This window comes from Staurois parvus, unplaced genomic scaffold, assembly GCF_062004578.1.
Source record: "Staurois parvus isolate SC_StPar_1 unplaced genomic scaffold, SC_StPar_1.0 ptg001621l, whole genome shotgun sequence".
Classification (NCBI taxonomy): Eukaryota; Metazoa; Chordata; class Amphibia; order Anura; family Ranidae; genus Staurois; species Staurois parvus.
The window spans coordinates 374,411-398,198 of NW_028319417.1; the positions used below are offsets into that span (position 1 = coordinate 374,411).

At 45.6% G+C, this 23,788-nt stretch overlaps 1 protein-coding gene and 1 long non-coding RNA gene across 3 annotated transcripts in view; one reads left to right on the forward strand and one right to left on the reverse strand.

Annotated features, from left to right (window-relative positions):
• Window positions 1-23,788, forward strand: part of LOC149435040 (uncharacterized) — a 214,676-nt gene that overhangs the window by 135,784 nt on the left and 55,104 nt on the right. The window lies entirely within an intron of this gene.
• LOC149435041 (uncharacterized) overlaps window positions 1-23,788 on the reverse strand; it is a 71,299-nt gene that overhangs the window by 43,652 nt on the left and 3,859 nt on the right. Inside the window, exons 3-6 of the mRNA XM_089663069.1 lie at window positions 22,458-22,598; window positions 19,565-19,669; window positions 3,655-3,732; window positions 2,264-2,365 (exon numbers count right to left, since the gene is read on the reverse strand). Coding sequence (XP_089519195.1) covers window positions 2,264-2,365; window positions 3,655-3,732; window positions 19,565-19,669; window positions 22,458-22,598 — 426 coding nt within the window. The remainder of the gene's footprint in view (window positions 1-2,263; window positions 2,366-3,654; window positions 3,733-19,564; window positions 19,670-22,457; window positions 22,599-23,788) is intronic.

Genomic DNA, 23,788 nt, shown 5'->3' on the forward strand with positions numbered 1-23,788 from the left:
CCAAAACACCTCCCTCACACCCCACTATTCATGTCACAAGTAAAATCTGCACTCCAGTACACACCTCTCAGCTCCCAATATCACCAGTGAGATCTGGGGTCCAGTAAACACTCCTCAGTATCCATGTCACAGTTGAGATCTCCAGCCCAGTAAATGCACCTCACTCCCCAGTATCCATGTCGTCAGTTCAGTCTGCACTACATCACACATATCTCAGTCCCCAGTATCCATGTCGTCAGTTCAGTCTGCACTACATCACACATATCTCAGTCCCCAGTATCCATGTCGTCAGTTCAGTCTGCACTACATCACACACATCTCACTCCTCAGTATCCATGTCGTCAGTTCAGTCTGCACTTCATCACACACATCTCACTCCCCAGTATCCATATCATCAGTTCAGTCTGCACTACATCACACACATCTCACTCCTCAGTATCCATGTCGTCAGTTCAGTCTGCACTTCATCACACATCTCACTCCCCAGTATCCATGTCATCAGTTCAGTCTGCACTACATCACACACATCTCACTCCCCAGTATCCCTGTCGTCAGTTCAGTCTGCACTACATCACATATATCTCACTCCCCAGTATCCATATCATCAGTTCAGTCTGCACTACATCACACATATTTCACTCCTCAGTATCCATGTCACAGTTGAGATCTCCAGTCCAGTAAATGCACCTCACTCCCCAGTATCCCTGTCATCAGTTCAGTCTGCACTACATCACAAATATCTCATTCCTCAGTATCCATGTCGTCAGTTCAGTCTGCACTTCATCACACACATCTCAATCCCCAGTATCCATGTCGTCAGTTCAGTCTGCACTTTATCACACACATCTCAATCCCCAGTATCCATGTCATCAGTTCAGTCTGCACTACATCACAAATATCTCATTCCTCAGTATCCATGTCGTCAGTTCAGTCTGCACTTCATCACACACATCTCAATCCCCAGTATCCCTGTCGTCCGTTCAGTCTGCACTTCATCACACATCTCACTCCCCAGTATCCATGTCATCAGTTCAGTCTTCACTTCATCACACATCTCACTCCCCAGTATCCCTGTCGTCAGTTCAGTCTGCACTTCATCACACACATCTCAATCCCCAGTATCCATGTCATCAGTTCAGTCTGCACTACATCACAAATATCTCATTCCTCAGTATCCATGTCGTCAGTTCAGTCTGCACTTCATCACACACATCTCACTCCCCAGTATCCCTGTCGTCAGTTCAGTCTGCACTTCATCACACACATCTCAATCCCCAGTATCCATGTCATCAGTTCAGTCTGCACTACATCACAAATATCTCATTCCTCAGTATCCATGTCGTCAGTTCAGTCTGCACTTCATCACACACATCTCACTCCCCAGTATCCATGTCATCAGTTCAGTCTGCACTACATCACACACATCTCAGTCCCCAGTATCCCTGTCGTCAGTTCAGTCTGCACTACATCACATATATCTCACTCCCCAGTATCCATATCATCAGTTCAGTCTGCACTACATCACACATATTTCACTCCTCAGTATCCATGTCACAGTTGAGATCTCCAGTCCAGTAAATGCACCTCACTCCCCAGTATCCCTGTCATCAGTTCAGTCTGCACTACATCACAAATATCTCATTCCTCAGTATCCATGTCGTCAGTTCAGTCTGCACTTCATCACACACATCTCAATCCCCAGTATCCATGTCGTCAGTTCAGTCTGCACTTCATCACACACATTTCACTCCCCAGTATCCATGTTACCAGTGCAACCTGAACTCCAGCACACGCACCTCACACCCCAGTACCCATGTCGTCAGTGAGATATGCACTCCTACACATGCAGGTCACTTCCAAGTTTGCTAGTAAATCTAAAGGAGTTATTTTTTACATGTGCGGCAATTTCCGATCTTAACAATTGTGGTGAGGTCTAAGTCTAACAGACTTTGAAGATACAAATCCAGAGTAATTTAGGACCGCCATTTTGAATTACCTATTTAAGAAATAGGAACACATTTATAGTATTACTAATAATAATACTTAATAGTTCTATAAGTTTACCCAATGTCTGTTTATCCATACGGTGCAGAAGCAGAAATATAATTACAAGATTTTGATCTAGGTTTTGCTAGAATGGATTAGGAGTCAGCTCATTTGCTGTTAGTACAGTATCTTAGTGATTATTAACCTTTTATTGCATTTTTTATAATTTCCTGCTTCACTGGTGTTTAGGTAGCAGTTAGGTTACCTGTGAAAATACCTCTTCCTCCCGATTCATCTGGACTTCCTTCTTCACGCTGAGCAGTAGGTACGGGGGCATTGATATCAGCGTTGTGGAACCCAGATCTTCCGTGTTTATATGCTGTGGATATCAAATATGTGTTTAAATTAAGCTCTGTGGTCTGCATTATATAGGTCCTTCCTCTATAATCCTCCTCTCCTGAAATACTCTGCACTGCCGGAGGACTCCGCTCCTTCCTCTATAACCCTCCTCTCCTGAAATACTCTGCACTGCCGGAGGACTCCTCTCCTTCCTCTATAACTCTCCTCTCCTGAAATACTCTGCGCTGCTGGAGTACTCCGCTCCTTCCTCTATAACTCTCCACTCCTGAAATACTCTGCGCTGCTGGAGGACTCCGCTCCTTCCTCTATAACTCTCCTCTCCTGAAATACTCTGCTCTGCTGGAGGTCTCCGCTCCTTCCTCTATAACTCTCCTCTCCTGAAATACTCTGCACTGCTGGAGGACTCCGCTCCTTCCTCTATGACTCTCCTCTCCTGAAATACTCTGCACTGCCGGAGGACTCCGCTCCTTCCTCTATGACTCTCCTCTCCTGAAATACTCTGCACTGCCGGAGGACTCCGCTCCTTCCTCTATAACTCTCCTCTCCTGAAATACTCTGCACTGCCGGAGGACTCCGCTCCTTCCTCTATAACTCTCCTCTCCTGAAATACTCTGCACTGCTGGAGGACTCCGCCCCTTCCTCTATAACTCTCCTCTCCTAAAATACTCTGCTCTGCTGGAGGACTCCGCCCCTTCCTCTATAACTCTCCTCTCCTGAAATACTCTGCGCTGCTGGAGGACTCCGCTCCTTCCTCTATAACTCTCCTCTCCTGAAATACTCTGCTCTGCTGGAGGACTCCGCTCCTTCCTCTATAACTCTCCTCTCCTGAGATACTCTGCGCTGCTGGAGGACTCCGCTCCTTCCTCTATAACTCTCCTCTCCTGAGATACTCTGCTCTGCCGGAGGACTCCTCTCCTTCCTCTATAACTCTCCTTTCCTGAAATACTCTGCGCTGCCGGAGGACTCCGCTCCTTCCTCTATAACCCTCCTCTCCTGAAATACTCTGCGCTGCTGGAGAACTCCGCTCCTTCCTCTATAACTCTCCTCTCCTGAAATACTCTGCGCTGCTGGAGGACTCCGCTCCTTCCTCTATAACCCTCCTCTCCTGAAATACTCTGCACTGCTGGAGGACTCCGCTCCTTCCTCTATAACTCCTCTCCTGAAATACTCTGCTCTGCTGGAGGACTCCGCTCCTTCCTCTATAACTCTCCTCTCCTGATATACTCCAATTTGCCAGCAGAAGATGCCTATCCTGCCAGTATGTTGACACACACTTATACATATTGTTTTAGGGGGTTCTAAACTCACCTCTCCAGATGCAAAATAGCATTTCTCCAGAAAGAATTACTGTGATTAGAATGGCAGTGAGAAGTTGGCCCAGGCACCCTGTAAAAAGATCAGATATGAAAAGCTTGAAGATTTGGTAGTACTCCATCTGTTAATGATATTACCACTAATTGCTGGATTTCTTTTCCTGAAATTGTTACTGGAATTTTTTTATTGAAGAGTTATTTCAGCAGTGAAGTTGTTGTACTGTAGACCTTCCTTTAAGACAATCCAAACTAGAACTACCCGGGAGACCCCACCTTTCATTTACTGTTAGATGTTTTGAATTGAAAGTGGAAGTGATGCAATATTATTTTGCTTCCGCTGTGTGATGAGACACTTAGCTAACAGGTGAGAAGCCTCACTTTGGTGAAATAAGGAAACAACTTCTGCAAAAGTGACTGAAGAGCTCAATCTCAGTCTTCCAAAGTCCACAAAAACTGTGCAGAGAGAACTCCATAACCAAAGCATTCCTGGAGGAGCTGCAATTGCCAAACCACTAGCGACCAATATTAATGCTCAGAAGAGGAGAGAGTGGTGCAACATCCATAAATCATGGACTATAGATCAATGGAAGACTAATATGGTCAATGAATGGAGCTTCACACTGTTCCCAACCATCAGATGTATTTGCCTGTGGCGAACAAGCTCATGACCAGGACTATCCTGTGCCAACGGTAAGTATGGTGGCAGTGCAATTATGGTTTGGGCAGCCATATCTTGGTATTCTGTAGGCCTCATCATCACCTTGAAAGGTAGAGTCACTGCCAGTGACTAAGTACAAATTTTGGCCAACCATGTGCACCCCATGCTGCAGACATTGTTTCCCAAAGATCAAGACGATAATACTCTGATTCACACAGCTGGTGTTGTCAAATCATGTTTGATGAGCATGCAGACATAGTCTTGCACCTTCCAGGCTTGTTTTCCGCCACCAGCATCTCTGCAAGAGCTGGAGCGGTTTTTGCATGAAGAGTGATATCAGATTCCATTATCCACCATTCAAGACTTATATTGGCCATAATTTTGTCCAACCTCCTGTATGTACACACATACACATATACAAATACAGTACATACAGTATCTCCCAGAAGTGAGTCCACTCCTCACATTTTTGTAAATATTTGATTCTATCTTTTCATGTGACAACACTGAAGAAATGACACTTTGTTACAATGTGACGTAGTCAGTGTACAGCTTGTATAACATGTAAATTTGCTGTCCCCTCAAAATAACTCAACACACCGCCATTAATGTCTAAACCGCTGGCAACAAAAGTGAGTCCACCCCTAAGTGACAAGGTCCAAATTGGGCCCAATTAGCCATTTTCCCTCCCTGGTGTCATGTGACTCGTTAGTGTTACAAGGTCTCAGGTGTGAATGGGGAGCAGGTGTGTTAAATTTGGTGTTATCGCTCTCATTCTCTCATACTGGTCACTGGAAGTTCAATATGGCACCTCATGGCAAAGAACTCTCTGAGGATCTGAAAAAAAGAATTGCTGCTCTACATAAAGATTGCCAAGACCCTGAAACTGAGCTGCAGCATGGTGGCCAAGACCATATAGCGGTTTAACAGGACAGGTTCCACTCAGAACAGGCTTCGCCATGGTCGACCAAAGAAGTTGAGTACACGTGCTCAGCGTCATATCCATTTCTTTGGGAAATAGACATATAGGTGCTGCCAGCATTGCTGCAGAGGTTGAAGGGGTCAGCCGGTCAGTGCTCAGACCATACGCCGCACACCGCATCAAATTGGTCTGCATGGCTGTCATCCCAGAAGGAAGCCTCTTCTAAAGATGATGCACAAGAAAGCCCACAAACAGTTTGCTGAAGACAAGCAGACTAAGGACATGGATTACTGGAACCGTGTCCTGTGGTCTGATGACACCAAGATAAACTGATTTGGTTCAGATGGTGTCAAGTGTGTGTGGCGGCAACCAGGTGAGGAGTACAAAGACAAGTTTGTCTTCCCTACCGTCAAGCATGGTGGTGGGAGTGTCATGGTCTGGGGCTGCATGAGTGCTGCCAGCACTGGGGGGCTACAGTTCATTGAGGGAACCATGAATACCAACATGTACTGTGACATACTGAAGCAGAGAATGAACCCCTCCCTTCGGAGACTGGGCCACAGGGCAGTATTCCAACATGATATCGACCCCAAACACACCTCCAAGACCACCAATGCCTTGCTAAAGAAGCTGAGGGTAAAGGTGATGGACTGGCCAAGCATGTCTCCAGACCTAAACCCTATTGAGCATCTGTGGGGCATCCTCAAATGGAAGGTGGAGGAGCGCAAGGTCTCTAACATCCACCAGCTCCATGATGTCGTCATGGAGGAGTGGAAGAGGACTCCAGTGGCAAACTGTGAAGCTCTGGTGACCTCCATGCCCAAGAGGGTTAAGGCAGTGCTGGAAAATAATGGTGGCCACACAAAATATTAACACTTTGGGTCCAAATTGGACTTTGTCACTTAGGGGTGGACTCATGTTTGTTGCCAGTGGTTTAGACATTAATGGCCTTGTGTTGAGTTATTTTGAGGGGACAGCAAATTTACATGTTATACAAGCTGTACACTGACTACGTCACATTGTAGCAAAGTGTCATTTCTTCAGTGTTGTCACATGAAAAGATAGAATCAAATATTTACAAAAATGTGAGGGGGGGACTCACTTCTGGGAGATACTGTATGTATATGTGTATTCATGTACATACAGGAGGTTGGACAAAATTATGGCCAAGTCTTGAATGGTGGATAATGGAATCTGATATTCTTCATGCAAAAAACGTTCCAGCTCTTGCAGAGATGCCAGAGGCGGAAAACAAGCCTGGAAGGTGCGAGACTTTGTTATATATATATATTGTGGGAACTAGCATCAAATGGTAGAGTTTTTCAGCTCACAGCCACTTGCTTTATTCTTTTTTTAAAGGCTTTTTAGCCCAATTTTATTTAAAAGAAAGTTTCACAACATGCTTCCCACGCAGGGGTATCCACCATCAACCAAATGAAACAAATATTCAGCCTCCTGGCTTGTAGGCTTCCACTTTAGGCTCACAGCGGTCTCCTATAGACTCCTTCCAAAATGGCTTTTAGCACACAGCTAGCAGCCCCTTGCTGCTCTGGCTTCCACCTCTCCTAGGTGGAGCCCTCCTGACTCCTGGGCACTGACCTCCTGTCTGCTGGGGTGGAGCCCAGAACCCTGGGCCTGACTCTAGAAGAGAGCCATGCACACCTGACCAATCAGTCTCCTGACCATTCCCAAAACCTGGTCCCAGGATTGGAGATTTCATCCCTCTCAAATCACTTTGAAATCTCCAGGCTCCAGGTCCCAAAATGGACACTACAAACAAATGAGGAAAGTGAAAAGCCACTTTCCTCTGCATCAAACAAGTACCCTGGAGCCCCTCAACCTGCTTTGTTGAGAATCCCGGGTGAAACATCCTTTTTATATTGTGACAGATCGCCACACTGTCACAATATATTATATACACACACACACTGTGTATATAATTTATTTATATATTTAGTTAATAAAGAACTTGCTGAGCACTCTAAGTTTATACACCCCCCTTCTCACGAACAGGAGTGCCTTGTATCTAGGGGCTCCCTTATTGTCAAAGGGGGCTTCTGATGCAGACCCCCACAAGCAGTGGGCCAGTGTTGTGAGGAAGAGGCCCTTTTGCTCATCAACACGTGGTCAAGTTGCTTTACCAGGTGGGGGGGCCCCCATGGTAAGAACATGTGGCCTGGTATGGTTCAGGAAGGAAGGCCACATCCTTTAGATTGTAAGCTCCATGAGCCGGGCCCTCATATTCCTTCTGTACTGAAATGTATTGTAATTGTACTGTCTCCCTTATATTGTAAAGCGCTGAGCAAACTGTTGGCGCTATAAACCCTGTATAATAATAATAAATTTTTCACACCCCTTTCTGGCCTGCTAGATTACATGCTCAAATCAGGGTTTGGTATGGAATTTGGGATGTAAGGGACTCAAGCATTGTTCTTTTTTTTTGTTTATTGGGGCCATAACAGAACATCTCTAAGGAAAAGTGTTTTTTATATTTTTTTTGAGGGAATCCCTTGCCCCTAAGCCATTTTCTTTTTTCATGTGGGGGACTCTTATTGACATTTATACCAGACCCTCATCTAGGATAAGGAAATCCCCAGCTGCTTTGTTTACAAACACGAGTTGGCATTTGCTGGCTTTTTACAGTTTTTTTTTTTTTAATTATTTGTAAATGTTGGTTTTTTTGTATTACGGTTGTATACATCATACAATTTTAGGTTTCCCATCACTTCCTTTCCCAGTAACAATGGTCACCACAATAAATCTCACCAGTATGAACACAGCCAGTTGTGAAAACCACAACCTTCTTCTATAAATACTTGTAGCTTTCCTGCCTCTGGTTTTCAATCTTTGAATCGCTGACCAAGGACAAGCAAGTGAAAAATAAACTGTTAATCTGTATACTTGTGCTGGTTGGGCAACTGACAGTACTAAAACCATAGGACCAGTATGACAGCCAGGGAGCTAGTATTCACAGGAGGAGAAATTAGCAATAGCAACCTATATTTTTTTTTTCAGTACATACACAGCAAAATGTAGAAACTTCACACAAAGACCTCAATAAAATAAAGGTGTGGTCAACTACATGACAATTGAGGTTTAATGTAGAAAAATTTAATCAATGCACTTGGGGGCTAAAATATGAATGCAAGTTACTCACTAGAGGGAGAACCTTTGGCAGAATCCCGAATGGAAAAAGATTTGGGGGTCCTAGTGGATCACAGGTTCAGAAATGGCATGCCATCCCAAGCAAAACAAGGAGAATGTTATCATGCCTTAAAAAGGGGATTTACTCCGGAGGTAAAACTATGATTGAACCACTTTACCAAACTGTGGCCACATCTTGAGTATGCCATCCAGTTCTGGTCACCAGCCCTCAGGAAGGATGTGCTGGAACTAGAGAGAGTCCAGAGAAGGGTAATGTCATGGATAAAACCACACGTCTAGCTAACCAAAGGGTGGTCCACCCATGACTTGGGGTAAAGAGGGAATGAGGGGGACTTGAGCATATAAGACTGGCCATGATACACTTTCACAGCCCTCACTACCTCTGGTCACCACTAGAGGGAGACTCCACTCCAATCTAGCTGGCTGACCACACACAGGTAGATACGAATCTTATCTACAATCTGGTGAACTCTAAGGGTTGGGGAGCAGTCTAGCAATTGGCACACCCTTCTAGGATTCCTACAGCTATCCTACAAGCTAGAACCTCGGTGTTAATCACTCATCCACTGTCCACACACCCCACACACCAGACACACAACAAACGGTAGCTTTCCACCACCCAACAGTTTTTCCGTAGACTGGTCTGCTGGGCCACCAAATACACACAGATCTCCGTCTGACAGATCTGCTACTTTACAATCTGCCAACACGCAGTGCATTTGCATACAGATTGGCAATGAACTTAGACCGATCACATAGACACTACAATACAACAATCTCTCCAGAGATATGAGCCCGAGCTTAAGTACACAAAAGTCATTATTAATTTTATGATTTAATATCCTGAAAGTGGGCAGTGCATAAAATATGTACTAAGAAAAGAGTTACAGAAAGTACAAACAAGACAAAAAGACACACAATTGGCTATTCACTATGAAGAAAGTCCGCGAATTGCCAGCCATATGGAACCAGCTCCTTACGAATCACACTGTCCATATTTAAGGGTCCTCAATTTATTGAAATATGGATGTGGGCTGGACTTTAGCCCTTGGCCAATCAACCCTGGGAGATGTTCCTGTGCCAGCCCACAGGACGTTCTGTGTTCTGAAGTGCCCAGAGCTCCATGGGCCAAGAACGGTTTGGATCACTGGATCAGGGATAGGATTTCCGACACCAGCGCATCAGTCTGATCACGACAATACCAATCATTGGTCACAATCATGTTGCAATCAGGCACCATATAACCGTTTTGGGTGGTTCTCTGGTATTCTAGAGGCTACAAATACAGTTTTACATGTAGATGGAGCCTACAGTGTGTCCAATCAGAAGGAATTATTTCCATCTCTCTGCAACTAATATTTTAGCTTTTATGAGAGATGAAATAGATTCCTCTGATCAATTGATATAACTCAAAGCTGGCAGACATTCCAGAGCCTTCTCTTGGTCTCCTACTGACTCTTGTAGCCAAACTGACTGGGATTCTAGGACTAGGGGGTGGCAAGCCCTGGATGTCACTGCTATCCCTAAAAACCGGGAGGGAAGACCATCTGGGAGGGGTGGTGAGGGTAGTGCAGGAAGGCCTAGACAGCTGGTGGTAGTAGGGGATTCTATAATCAGAAGGACTGATAGAATAATTTGTCACCAGGATTGCCTCAACCGAATGGTTTGCTGTATCCCTGGTGCCAGGGTTTGGCATGTGGTGGACCGGGTTGATAAATTATCAGGAGGGGCTGGGCATGACCCAGCTGTCTTGGTTCATGTTGGAACCAATGACAGAATACATGGAAGGTGGAGGCTCCTTAAGAATCAATATAAAGAACTAGGCTGCAAGTTAAAGGGAAGGACCTCCAAGGTGATATTATCTGAAATATTACCTGTGCCATGCGCAACTCAGGAAAGACAGGGGGAGATTAGAGAACTCAATGCATGGCTGAAGACCTGGTGTAAGAGGGAAGGATTTGGGTTTCTAGAGCACTGGGCTGACTTTTCTTTGGGGTGCAACCTATATGCTAGAGATGGTCTGCACCTAAATGGAAGGGGTCTGCTGTGCTGGGGGAGAGGTTTATGGGAAGGCTGGAGGAGTATTTAAACTAGGATAGGGGGAGGGAGAATTAGATTATAACGGGGTAGACAGATCAGACAGGGGTCAGTACTTATTGGTAGGTGGAATGGGGAAAGATGGGGGGGAAGGCTATGGCAGATGATAAGAATGTTCCCATCTTACAAACAACCAGCGGAATTGGTACCATTTGTATGAAAATAGAAAATATGCAAAACACGTGTGAACAAGGTGTCAATGCATTACACAAGCATGCAAGTGTTTGTTCACCAATGCCAGATGTCTGCCAAGCAAAATAGGTGAGTTAGAAGCTTTGGTGCATGAACATAACTATGATTTAATTGGTATTGCTGAATCTTGGCTTTATTCTTCACATGACTGGGCCATTAATATTCCTGGATATGTTCTCTTTCGGAGAGATGGGGTAAATTGGAAAGGTGGTGGTGTCTGTCTCTATGTGAGAAGTGATCTCAGAGTGAGTGTGAAAGAAGACCTAGTTGATGGAGAGTGTGATGAGGCTAAACTATTATGAGTGGAACCGCACAAGGGGGTGAGTACTACAAAGGTAATCATTGGAGTTTGTTATAGGCTTCCCAGTATTAATGAGGAGGTGGAAACTCAGCTCCTTGCACAGATCTAAAGGGCTGCAAGGGCTGGCACAGTGATAATAATGGGGGATTTTAACTACCCAGAAACTGACTGGAGTAATGGTACTGCAGGAACAGTTAAAGGGCAAACATTTTTAAACCTACTACAGGACAATTTTATGGTACAGTTCATAGAGGCCCCTACTAGGAATGATGCTCTGCTGGACCTTTTAATCTCAAACCATGCAGAGCTTATTATGAATGTCCATATAAAAGAACATCTGGGTAGCAGTGACCATAACATGATTTCATTTATTGTTAGCTGTAAACAGCGAGGACATACGGGAAAAATAAAAATGCTCAATTTCAAGAGAGCTAATTTTCCAAGACTCTCCAAGACTTAGACTGGGAGGGAATATTGGCATCGATGAACACAACACAGAAATGGGAGTTCTTCAAAAAGACTGTATGTGACCACACTGCAAAATATATTCCCATGGGCACCAAGTTTAAAAGGCTAAAATTCAAACCTATGTGGCTTACGGCCAAAGTTAAAAAGGCTATAGATAATAAGAAAAGAGCTTTTAATAAATATAAAAAATGAAGGAAAGCTATCATTGTTTAAACATTACAAAGAATATAACAGAATATGCAAAAAGGAAATAAAGAAAAGAAAATTGAAAATGGATGACAGATTGAAAAAGATAGCAGGACCAACCCAAAAAAATTCTTCCAATATATTAATAGTAAAAAGGTTCGGTTTGAGCATGTAGGCCCTTTACAAAATAATCTAGAGTGGGTGACTGGGGACAAAGAGAAGGCAAATTTATTTAATACCTTCTTCAGCTCTGTTTATACAAAGGAGCATGGGGGAGCTCTTGTCCATAATGGACATGGTACTGACACAGCTCCAGTTGATCCACATTGGCTCACAATTGATATGATCCAAAAATATTTAGACAGAATAAAGGTGAATAAGGCACCTGGACCGGATGGCAGACACCCACGGGGCCTTAAAGAATTGAGCTCTGTCATTTCAAAGCCATTGTTTCTAATTTTTAGGGACACTTTAATGACTGGCATAGTACCACTGGATTGGCGTAAGGCCAATGTGGTGCCAATATTTAAAAAGGGGTCAAAATCTTTACCAAGTAATTATAGACTTTTAGTTTGACTTCTCTAGTTGGGAAGATACTGAAGAGTTTAATAAAAGACAACATAGATGAGTTCTTGCTGGAAACAAATATGTTAAGCAACAGACAGCATGGATTCATGAAAGACAGAAGTTGTCAAACAAATCTGATTTCTATTTATGAGGAGGTAAGCAACACCTTGGACAGAGGGGTGGTGGTGGACGTGGTATACTTGGACAGAGGGGTGGCAGTGGACATGGTATACTTGGACAGAGGGGTGGCAGTGGACGTGGTATACTTGGACAGAGGGGTGGCTGTGGATGTGGTATACTTGGACAGAAGGGTAGCTGTGGACGTGGTATACTTGGACAGATGGGTGGCAGTGGACGTGGTATACTTGGACAGAGGGGTAGCGGTGGACGTGGTATACTTGGATTTTGCAAAAGCATTTGACACAGTTCCCCACACACGGCTAATGTGTAAGGTAAAGTCTACAGGCTGGAAAAATCTGTCTGTAAATGGTTAGAAAATTGGCTAAAAGATCGTATTCAGAGAGTAGTGGTTAATGATTCATACTCTGAATGGTCTCGGGGTGTCAGTGGTGTACCCCGAGGTTAAGTGTTGGGATCCTTACTTTTGAATATACTTATAAACAATATAGGGTCTGGGATTAAAAGTCCCATTTCAGCCTTTGCAGATGACACCAAGCTGTGCCGGGGAATAACGCCCTTACAGGATGTCTCCAACTTACAAGCCGACCTCAATGCTCTGTGTAATTGGGGGACTATGGGGCCAATGAGGTTTAATGTTGATAAATGTAAGGTTCTGCACTTGGGGGCTAAGAATATACATGCATCATACATACTAGGGGGGTACAACTGGGGGGGTCAGTGGTGGAGAAGGATCGGGGGGTCAATGTGGAGAAGGATCTGGAGGTTCTGGTAGATCACAAGCTTAATAATGGCATGCAATGCCAAGCTGCGGGTTCTAAAGAGAGCAAAATCCTCTCTTGTATTAAAAGAGGTATAGACTCCAGAGAGAGAGATATCATTCCCCCCCCCCCCCCCGGTACAAATCATTAGTAATACCTCATCTGGAATATGCAGTTCAGTTTTGGGCACCAATTCAGAAAAACAACATTGGGAAACTGGAAAAAGTACAGAGAAGGGCAATCAAACTGATAAGAGGCATAGAGGAGATCAGATATGAGGAAAGATTAGAGGGACTGAATTTATTCTCTCTTGAGAAGAGGAGATTAGGGGGATATGATCTCCATGTATAATACATAAGGGGGATATGATCTCCATGTATAATACATAAGAGGGGGGATACAATCTCCATGTATAATACATAAGGGGGGATATGATCACCATGTATAATACATAAGGGGGGATATGATCTCCATGTATAATACATAAGGGGGGATATGATCACCATGTATAATACATAAGGGGGGATATGATCACCATGTATAATACATAAGGGGGGATATGATCTCCATGTATAATACATAAGGGGGGATATGATCTCCATGTATAATACATAAGGGGGGATATGATCTCCATATATAATACATAAGGGGGGATATGATCTCCATGTATAATACATAAGGGGGATATGATCTCCATGTATAATACAGAAGGGGGGATATGATCACCATGTGTAATAAATAAGGGGGATATGATCTCCATGTATAATACATAAGGGGGGATATGATCTCCATGTATAATACATAAGGGGGGATATGATCTCCATGTATAATACATAAGGGGGGTATGATCTCCATGTATAATACATAAGGGGGATATGATCTCCATGTATAATACATAAGGGGGGATATGATCTCCATGTATAATACATAAGGGGAGATATGATCTCCATGTATAATACATAAGGGGGGATATGATCTCCATGTATAATACATAAGGGGGATATGATCACCATGTATAATACATAAGGGGGGGATATGATCTCCATGTATAATACATAAGGGGGGATATGATCTCCATGTATAATACATAAGGGGGGATATGATCTCCATGTATAATACATTAGGGGGGATATGATCTCCATGTATAATACATTAGGGGGGATATGATCTCCATGTATAATACATAACGGGGATATGATCTCCATGTATAATACATAAGGGGGGATATGATCTCCATGTATAATACATAAGGGGGGGATATGATCTCCATGTATAATACATCAGTGGTTCATATAGTGAACTCGGTGTAGTTATTCCCCCTGAGGTCATCACAGAGGACAAGGGAGCTCTCTTTACATCTGGAGGAAAATAAATGTAATCTCCAAACACGGAAATGTTTCTTCACAGTGAGAGCTGTAAAAATGTGGAATAGACTCCCTCGAGAGTTGGTTGTGGCCAGCTCAGTGGATTGCTGTAGGAAAGTCCTGGATTCTTTCTTGGATACACAGAATATAACTGGATATAACATTTATAGGTAAAGTTGATCCAGGGAATATCCGATTGCCTCTCGGGGGATCAGTAAGGGATTTTTTCCCTGCAGGAGCAAATTGGATCGTGCTTTGCTGGGTTTTTTGTCTTCCTCTGGATCAACTGTGGGTGTAGGATTATAACTTTTTTTTTATGGTTGAACTGGATGGACTTTTGTATTTTTTCAGCCAGACTAACTGTGTAACTATGTAACTATGATTCTTCATTGAGGTTCAAGAAGGTGGCAAGCTCTGGCTACATAGGTGAGAATGTTTTATTGGCATCCAGGTGATAACTCTAGCTTAGAAGCAGGGGCGGACTGACAACTCATGGGGCCCCCCGGCAATAGGGGATCATGGGGCCCTTGTGTCCTTGCCCAAACTCAAAAAAGCCTATGAAAAAGGTACCAGGGGCATCTCATGGACCTTCCTACTGACCCTGGGCCCTCAGGCAGTGCCCGAGTTTCCAAATGGTAAGTCCGCCCCTGACTAGATGCTGCTCTGTCCTTTCAGATGCTAATAGGTGAACACATGTCTCTGAATACTGAACACTTACCTTTAATACACGAAAATAAACTAGATCTACAATTACATATTTCTACTCATCACATTTCAACTGCTGATAAAATGATTCTATTCTTACATTTATATTACAGGCAACAAAGCTAGTGAGAAAGTTGGAGGCTTCAGGTATGAGGAACGACTACAGACATGCAACTTATTCTCTCTGGAGAAGAGATGCTTAAAGTGAGAGAAAGCTCCCTTGGTTGAGTTTTACCTATAGGTAAGCCTATAAGAATGCTTACTCTAACGGAACCGGACCCTGCACTTGGGTACTTCCGTTAGACTCCCGCTTCCCTGTCCAAACACCGACCACAGACACCACCGCTGACCATACAAGACTAGACACCAGTCTTGAAGCAAAACCAGGAAATAGACTGCTTTATTTTAACACAGATACAAGATATATACATTCAGGGGGACCATTCCCCCTCCCTGCATAATGACACAGGGCGGGGCAAACCACATCTAGCAACAAGAGAAACACCAGCAGCCACCCCCCACCAAGCCAATACACAAACGCATACATCCCATAATAGTTTGCTCCCAAGCAACACACACAATAGAACAATGGGATGCAAACACATGGCATTAAACAATCCACAACCCCCACCTATCTCCTAAACATGTCTACACAATATTAGGACAGATCACCCTGTACCCCTAACAGGCACAGGTTGACTTACACATAAGAGGGATATGGGGAGCTGAGACGGGGTCCCCCCACCTCTCCAAAGTAAGCTGGGTTCCATGGGCCCCCCACCCAAGGTGACTCCAGTCACACTTACCTAAAGGTATGGTAAATATTTCCTATACATGAACTGTTTAGGAGTTATTTACTGTGGCAGCAGCCAGTGACCTCACCAATGCATACGCTCTGAAGGAATGACATACCCCTGCCGTTCCTTCAGACCCCTGTGCCTTGAAGAGTGACTCCCACATTGATGCGCAGAAGTGACGTCATCGTGGCTCAACCATCCATACCGTTGGTGCCCGCAAGCCTGGTGAAGATGGAGGCGCTTACAACGGTGACAGAGCACCACTGGAGGGCTTCATTTCAGGTAAGTCTGTCATAATGTGCAAGTAGTACATGATGACCTAAACTGCCCGGGACCCTTTTTTTTCAGCTGTGGTTTACTACTGCTTTAAGAACGGATATGATAGCAACATACAAATATCTTAACCTCTTCCCATCAGGCCCATGTCAATAAGCGGCCGGACAGGAGTGCTGCCGATGCGGGTGGATGCTTCTAAACTCCCCCCCGCATCCATTGCCTGTGCGCACTTCCCGGGAATGCACGGCACAGTGAACACAGATCGCTGTACGCTGTGTGAAGTTCCGATTCATGTGGTCACTGATTGGCCAATCAGTGATCACATGAACAGTAGTAAACAAGATGTCACTTCCTAACATCATTGCTTACTACTTGTGAAATCTGAGAATGAGTATAGAGGTCACATGGTACAGGGCTTTTCACAACAGCCTTGTACCATGTGATAAACTGTGACCAATCACAGCTCGCACAGTATTCTCAATGGCTGCAGGAATGCAGCCAGAGAGAAGGAAAAATTATTGCTTTTACAGCCTTTATGGGTGTAAAAGCAATCAGTGTAAAAAAAGAAAAAAGAAATCTTCATCACCCCCCACAAGTAGTACAGTGTCTCTATGGTGACACTGTACTGCTACGGTGAGAGTATGTTGAAAAAAAAAACAAAAAACAAATATTAAAAAAAAAGTAAAAAAAAAATTTAGAAAAATAATAATTTTTGGTTATAATCTAATTTGGGTTATTTTTATTTTACTAAAAAGATAACTGAATACATTTTGGCCAAGATTTATGAAGAAAGATTATTTATTTGCAAAATTTTATAAGAAAAACACTATTTTTTTCAAAATGTTTGGACTTTCATTTATACAGAAAAAATATAAAAATCCCAGTGGTGAATAAATACCACCAAAATAAAGTTTTATCTGTCTCAAAAAAATGCAAAAAAATTCATATGGGTACAGTGTTGCATGACCGTGTAATTGTCATTCAAAGTGTGATAGCGCTGAAAGCTGAAAATTGGCCTGGACAGGAAGGGGGTGAAAGTGTCCGGTCTGGAAGGGGGGGAAAGTGTCCGGGCTGGAAGGGGGGGAAAGTGTCCGGACTGGAAGGGGGGGAAAGTGTCCGGACTGGAAGGGGGGGAAAGTGTCCGGACTGGAAGGGGGGGAAAGTGTCCGGACTGGAAGGGGGGGAAAGTGTCCGGACTGGAAGGGGGGGAAAGTGTCCGGACTGGAAGGGGGGGAAGTGTCCGGACTGGAAGGGGGTGAAAGTGTCCGGACTGGAAGGGGGTGAAAGTGTCCGGACAGGAAGGGGGTGAAAGTGTCCGGACTGGAAGGGGGGGGAAGTGTCTGGACTGGAAGGGGGGGAAAGTGTCCGGACTGGAAGGGGGGGAAAGTGTCCGGACTGGAAGGGGGGGAAAGTGTCCGGACTGGAAGGGGGGAAAGTGTCCGGACTGGAAGGGGGGGAAAGTGTCCGGACTGGAAGGGGGGGGAAAGTGTCCGGACTGGAAGGGGGGAAAGTGTCCGGACTGGAAGGGGGGGAAGTGTCCGGACTGGAAGGGGGTGAAAGTGTCCGGACTGGAAGTGGGGGAAAGTGTCCGGACTGGAAGGGGGGGAAAGTGTCCGGACTGGAAGGGGGGGAAAGTGTCTGGACTGGAAGGGGGGGGAAAGTGTCCGGACTGGAAGGGGGGGAAAGTGTCCGGACTGGAAGGGGGGGAAAGTGTCCGGACTGGAAGGGGGGGAAAGTGTCCGGACTGGAAGTGGTTACTGGTGATTCTAGTATGGGGAGGAAGCTATTCAGTCTCCGGTCACTGAGGTCACTCAATGAAATTGGAGGAAAAGCTGTTTAACCTTAAACTGTGTAGGGGGTCCTTTATTGTCAGAGTGGAAAGGATGTGGAACTCCCTTCCACAGTGGGTGGAGTCAGCAGAGAAAAATGTCAAAAACTCTTAGTGAACATAATATACAGAGATATGGAAATGGTTTTAGCATAAACACACAGACCCAGACAGGTTGAACTGGTTGAGGTCTTTATTCAACCTTATCAACTATGCAACATTTTTCCTTTTATGTCTTTATCAGTATTGCTGTATGAGTATGAGACCTTCGCCCTCCAAAGTAGCTCTATTACTACTAAACCCACAACAGTAAAATCAGTATATATATGGAGTAAAGCATGCTTGTTATACTCAATGCAGAACCAAAGGATTTGATCCTCTACTTATGTATGCGGGGTCCAGGGAGACCGTATATAGTGAATGCGGGGTCCAGGGAGACCGGATATAGTGAATGCAGGGTCCGGGGAGACCGGATATAGTGAATGCAGGGTCCGGGGAGAGCGGATATAGTGAATGCGGGGTCCGGGGAGACCAGATATAGTGAATGCGGGGTCTGGGGAGACCAGATATAGTGAATGCAGGGTCCGGGGAGACCGGATATAGTGAATGCGGGGTCCTGGGAGAGCGGATATAGTGAATGCAGGGTCCGGGGAGACCAGATATAGTGAATGCGGGGTCCGGGGAGAGCGGATATAGTGAATGCAGGGTCCGGGGAGAGCGGATATAGTGAATGCGGGGTCCAGGGAGAGCGGATATAGTGAATGCGGGGTCCGGGGAGAGCGGATATAGTGAATGCGGGGTCCGGGGAGACCGGATATAGTGAATGCGGGGTCCGGGGAGAGCGGATATAGTGAATGCGGGGTCCGGGGAGACCGGATATAGTGAATGCGGGGTCCCGGGAGACCGGATATAGTGAATGCGGGGTCCGGGGAGAGCGGATATAGTGAATGCGGGGTCCGGGGAGAGCGGATATAGTGAATGCGGGGTCCGGGGAGAGCGGATATAGTGAATGCGGGTCCGGGGAGAGCGGATATAGTGAATGCGGGGTCCGGGGAGACCAGATATAGTGAATGCAGGGTCTGTGGAGACCGGATATAGTGAATGCAGGGTCTGGGGAGAGTTGATATAGTGAATGCAGGGTCCGGGGAGACCGGATATAGTGAATGCAGGGTCGGTGGAGACCAGATATAGTGAATGCAGGGTCCGGGGAGACCAGATATAGTGAATGCAGGGTCTGTGGAGACTGGATATAGTGAATGCAGGGTCCGGGGAGAGCGGATATAGTGAATGCAGGGTCCGGGGAGAGTGGATATAGTGAATGCAGGGTCTGTGGAGACTGGATATAGTGAATGCAGGGTCTGTGGAGACTGGATATAGTGAATGCAGGGTCCGGGGAGAGCGGATATAGTGAATGCAGGGTCCTGGGTTTAGTAACACTTTAAACTGAAGATATTGTATATGTTTCGGGGACAGTACTTACCATGACAGCTCCAGCAGCAAAGACTGACAACTTGGCAGAGAATTGTACAAATCCAGATGATTTGAAGGCCACGGGTGATGGCTTGTAGTTGGTCACATACACGTTCTGGAAAACACAGTTGGTTATTGATCAGATGTCAGTCTATATCTGAATATATTCCAGAATTAATTAGCAAATCCACAGCCTAGCTAGTATAATCCTGATGTGTACACATTCAGCAGCAGATGCTGTATTTGTCTTTGGCTTAGGATCATGCTGACTCGGATGCATCGATTGCTGATACGTACATTTAACAGAATGTCGACAACTTTTTTTTGTTGTTTCAAATTGGGAAACAGAACCATGTTTTAAAGCAGAACCCCTATTCAAAAATAACACTGGTCAACACACTTTTTCTGGCATAAGGTATTCCAATGGTTTTAAGGTAATTTTGGGGTGAATCACATGAGCAGTCTGAATATTTATGCAGCTCCAGCCAATCCTGATAAATCACATATGGTAAATGCAGCTTGGTTGGAACTCAGCTCATCCATGGTCTGGATGCTCAGCTAGATGCTGAGTGAGCCAATGGCCGGGCATGTACTGATACCTTACTGAGGCACACTGCAATTATGTCTTCCATTTCAAAGAAGAACACTTTGTGCACCACTATTAGTCCCCCCCCCCCCCGCTTCACCTGAATTTTCAGGCTTATTAACTTCTAAAAGTTCTCAGGAATGTCAGTATGCCATGAAATATTAACGCCGGTAGCACACTGCTTTGGCCACAGCCAGGGGTGTATTTACCACAAGGAAAACAAGGCATTTGCCTAGGGTGGCATTTTTTTCGGGGGGCAGCAATGCCCCCCTGAAGAAGGGACATATGCTGCATGGGGACCAGGTGAGATCTGAGAGAGGCTGTGGGCTGCTTGATGGTGTATGCAGAGCCCAACTGTTGTTCCTGGGGATGGCCAGAGTTGCCAGGGGGGGGAGGGTTGTTGGTGGAAGGCTCTCTTGGGTGGGGGGGGATGCGTCAGGGGTATTGTTGGTCACTGTCAGGCTCACTCCACCAGAGAGAGTTGGAGGCGTCCAATTTTTGTGTCCCCTAGGGCAGCACAAAACCTAAATACACCACTGGCCACAGCGCTGGTTTACCCTCGGATTTTGTGTGGTTAATCCACGGTTTCCCATAGACCAGGGCTAGAAATTTCAAGTCCTGAGCTACTAGCCAGCCCTTAAGAGTTACTCACCACCAGTTGCCCCACCCAACCCTTACCCTGCCTAGCCCCTAATTCCAGCCCTAAACACACCCTTGTAAACTATCTCATGAAATGGAACTGTTACATGTTACCCACATTACATCAGGGTCCCCAGAGTCCCTTCATATTACATTAGGATCCCCCCACATTACATTAGGGTCCCCAGAGTCCCCCCACATTACATCAGGGTCCCCAGAGTCCCTTCATATTACATCAGGGTCCCCAGAGTCCCTTCATATTACATTAGGGTCCCCAGAGTCCCTTCATATTACATTAGGGTCCCCAGAGACCCCTCACATTACATCAGGGTCCCCAGAGACCCCTCACATTACATAAGGGTCCCCAGAGTCCCCCCACATTACATCAGTGTCCCCAGAGGCCCCCCCACATTACATTGGGGCCTCCAATGTCCCCCTAAACACTCCATCATACTTAGACCATGCACCGCATACAACCATAACCCCCCATAATCTTTGACTTACAAAACCATAACTCTACCAAGCATATCCTACCTTCTCTGCAACCCAGCAATACCTCAGGTGCCCCATGTTCTACCACCCATAATAACCACATCATCCTGAACCTGACTAAACCACCCATACACGTATGTTTACACACAGACACATGTACACACATGTACACACACACAGAAACATGTACACACATGCACAGAGACACATGTACACACACACACAGACACACACATGTACAGACACACACACACGTACAGACACATGTACATACACACCACAGAGACACATGTACATACACACACAGACACATGTTCATACACACACACAGATACATACATGCACACGTACGCACATACACACACATACACAGGTACATGTATATACACACAGATACATACACACACACAGGTACATGTACATATACACATACACTCAGATACACACACACACGTGTATGCACATACACACAGACGTACGCACATACACACACAGATACATACACACACAGCTCTATAAAAAGTTGCAGTACTTCCATACCTTCACTCACAGAGCCAGGTACTGCACTCTAGGGGGAGGAAGAGAGCACAGCACACGCTCCTTCCTTTGCTTTCACTGCGCTCAGCTATTGAGCAGTCTGACGGCTCCCAGTGGGAGTGACAGATCCGGCCTGAGCTCCGAGCCTGCTCAGCAAGATGGCCCTGGGAGCACACTCGCCCCCACCATAATTTCCACTCTCTAATGCAAGCAGGCGAGTGCAAATTTCAAGGCCTGTCAGAGACTTTCTATTTGGTTGCATGTGGATGCGTCTTAGGCAGGGGCGGACTGACCATTTGGAAACTCAGGCACTGCCCAAGGACCCAAGGTCAGTAGGGGGCCCCATGAGATGCCCCTAGTACCTTTTTCATAGGCTTTTTTGAGTTTGGGCAAGGACACAGGGGCCCCATGATCCCCTATTGCCCGGGGGGCCCCATGAGTTGTCAGTCCGCCCCTGGTCTTAGGTGTGCTTTCAGAAAATTCACCAAAAACACACAACCCAATAGTCTATGGGAAACCGCAGGTTAACCGCATGAAAACTGTGGGCGCACCTGCCCTGCACCCAAACCGCAAAGCAGCAGTGTGAAACCGGCCTAACTGAAAATAGTCAACTGTCTCATTTATATGGGAAGATACATTGATAACTCACCACACTTTATCAGACACCAGAAGATACCAACTATGAAGGCGAGGACAAAGGCAACCAGAGATAAGACAGCAGAGACATAGAGCTTAACCCTGGATGGAGAATCGTTTGGCGTTTCGTATTCTGGAGAAGTTTGTTCCGGATCTTAAGAAGAAAAAAAAAATGACAATTTAGCTCATACACAGGTAATCTCTCCAGTAACATTTCTATGCAGGTCTTTGACTATGGGTTTCTTTTTCTGTCTGCATGACATCTGTATGTTCTTCTGGCATTTGTGTGAGTTTCCTCAGGGCACCAAACCCACACCAAGCCTACATAGAAAATGGGCCGTTTAATGCCTCCTAACCAGGGGTGGACTGACCATTTGGAAACTCGGGCACTGCCTGAGGGCCCGGGGACAGTAGGGGGCCCCATGAGATGCCCCTGGTACCTTTTTCATAGACTTTTTTGAGTTTGGGCAAGGACACAGGGGCCCCATGATCCCCAATTGCCCCATGAGTTGTCAGTCCGGCCCTGCTCCTAACCCAACAGGCCCTTACAGAGGATATATATGGTTATGGATAGAAAGTGTGATGAAAGTGACAGTGTGTGAATCCCTTATTTTAGAATATGAAAAACATCGATCACTGCCATTATAATGATGTTGGTGAGGATGTTGAGGTGTAAGTTCCTCTGGTGCAGAGCAGGCCTGGATCTAGGTGGGTGCTGGGGTGGGCTTTGCACCCCCAGATTTTATTTGTGCCCCCTAGATCTCTGAGAGTACATACAACTAATCCATGAGACTTGATGGGGGCAACTGATGTAAAGGGGCACTCTGATGAGGCAATTGATGTATGGGGGCACTCTGATTAGGACAGTTGATGTATTGGGGCACTCTGATGAGGCAATTGATGTATGGGGGCACTCTGATTAGGACAGTTGATGTATTGGGGCACTCTGATGAGGCAATTGATGTATGGGGGCACACTGATTAGGACAGTTGATGTATGGGGGCACTCTGATTAGGACAGTTGATGTATTGGGGCACTCTGATGAGGCAATTGATGTGCCTCATCAATTGGCAATTGATGCTCCTCACAGGACCTCCTTCTATCTTGCTCCCTGGTCTCCTCCTCACACGCACGTCTGCAAGACTTCTCCAGGTCCTCCCCCATCCTCTGGAACTCACTACCCCAATCCATCAGACTGTCACCTTCCCTCCTCACCTTCAGGCGCTCCCTGAAAACCCACCTCTTCAGGGAAGCCTACCCCACCCTCACCTAACTGCTGCTCTCCTTCATTCCTCCTACCACTCCATCCCCCACAGCCACTTCCTCCTGTACCACTACCCCCTC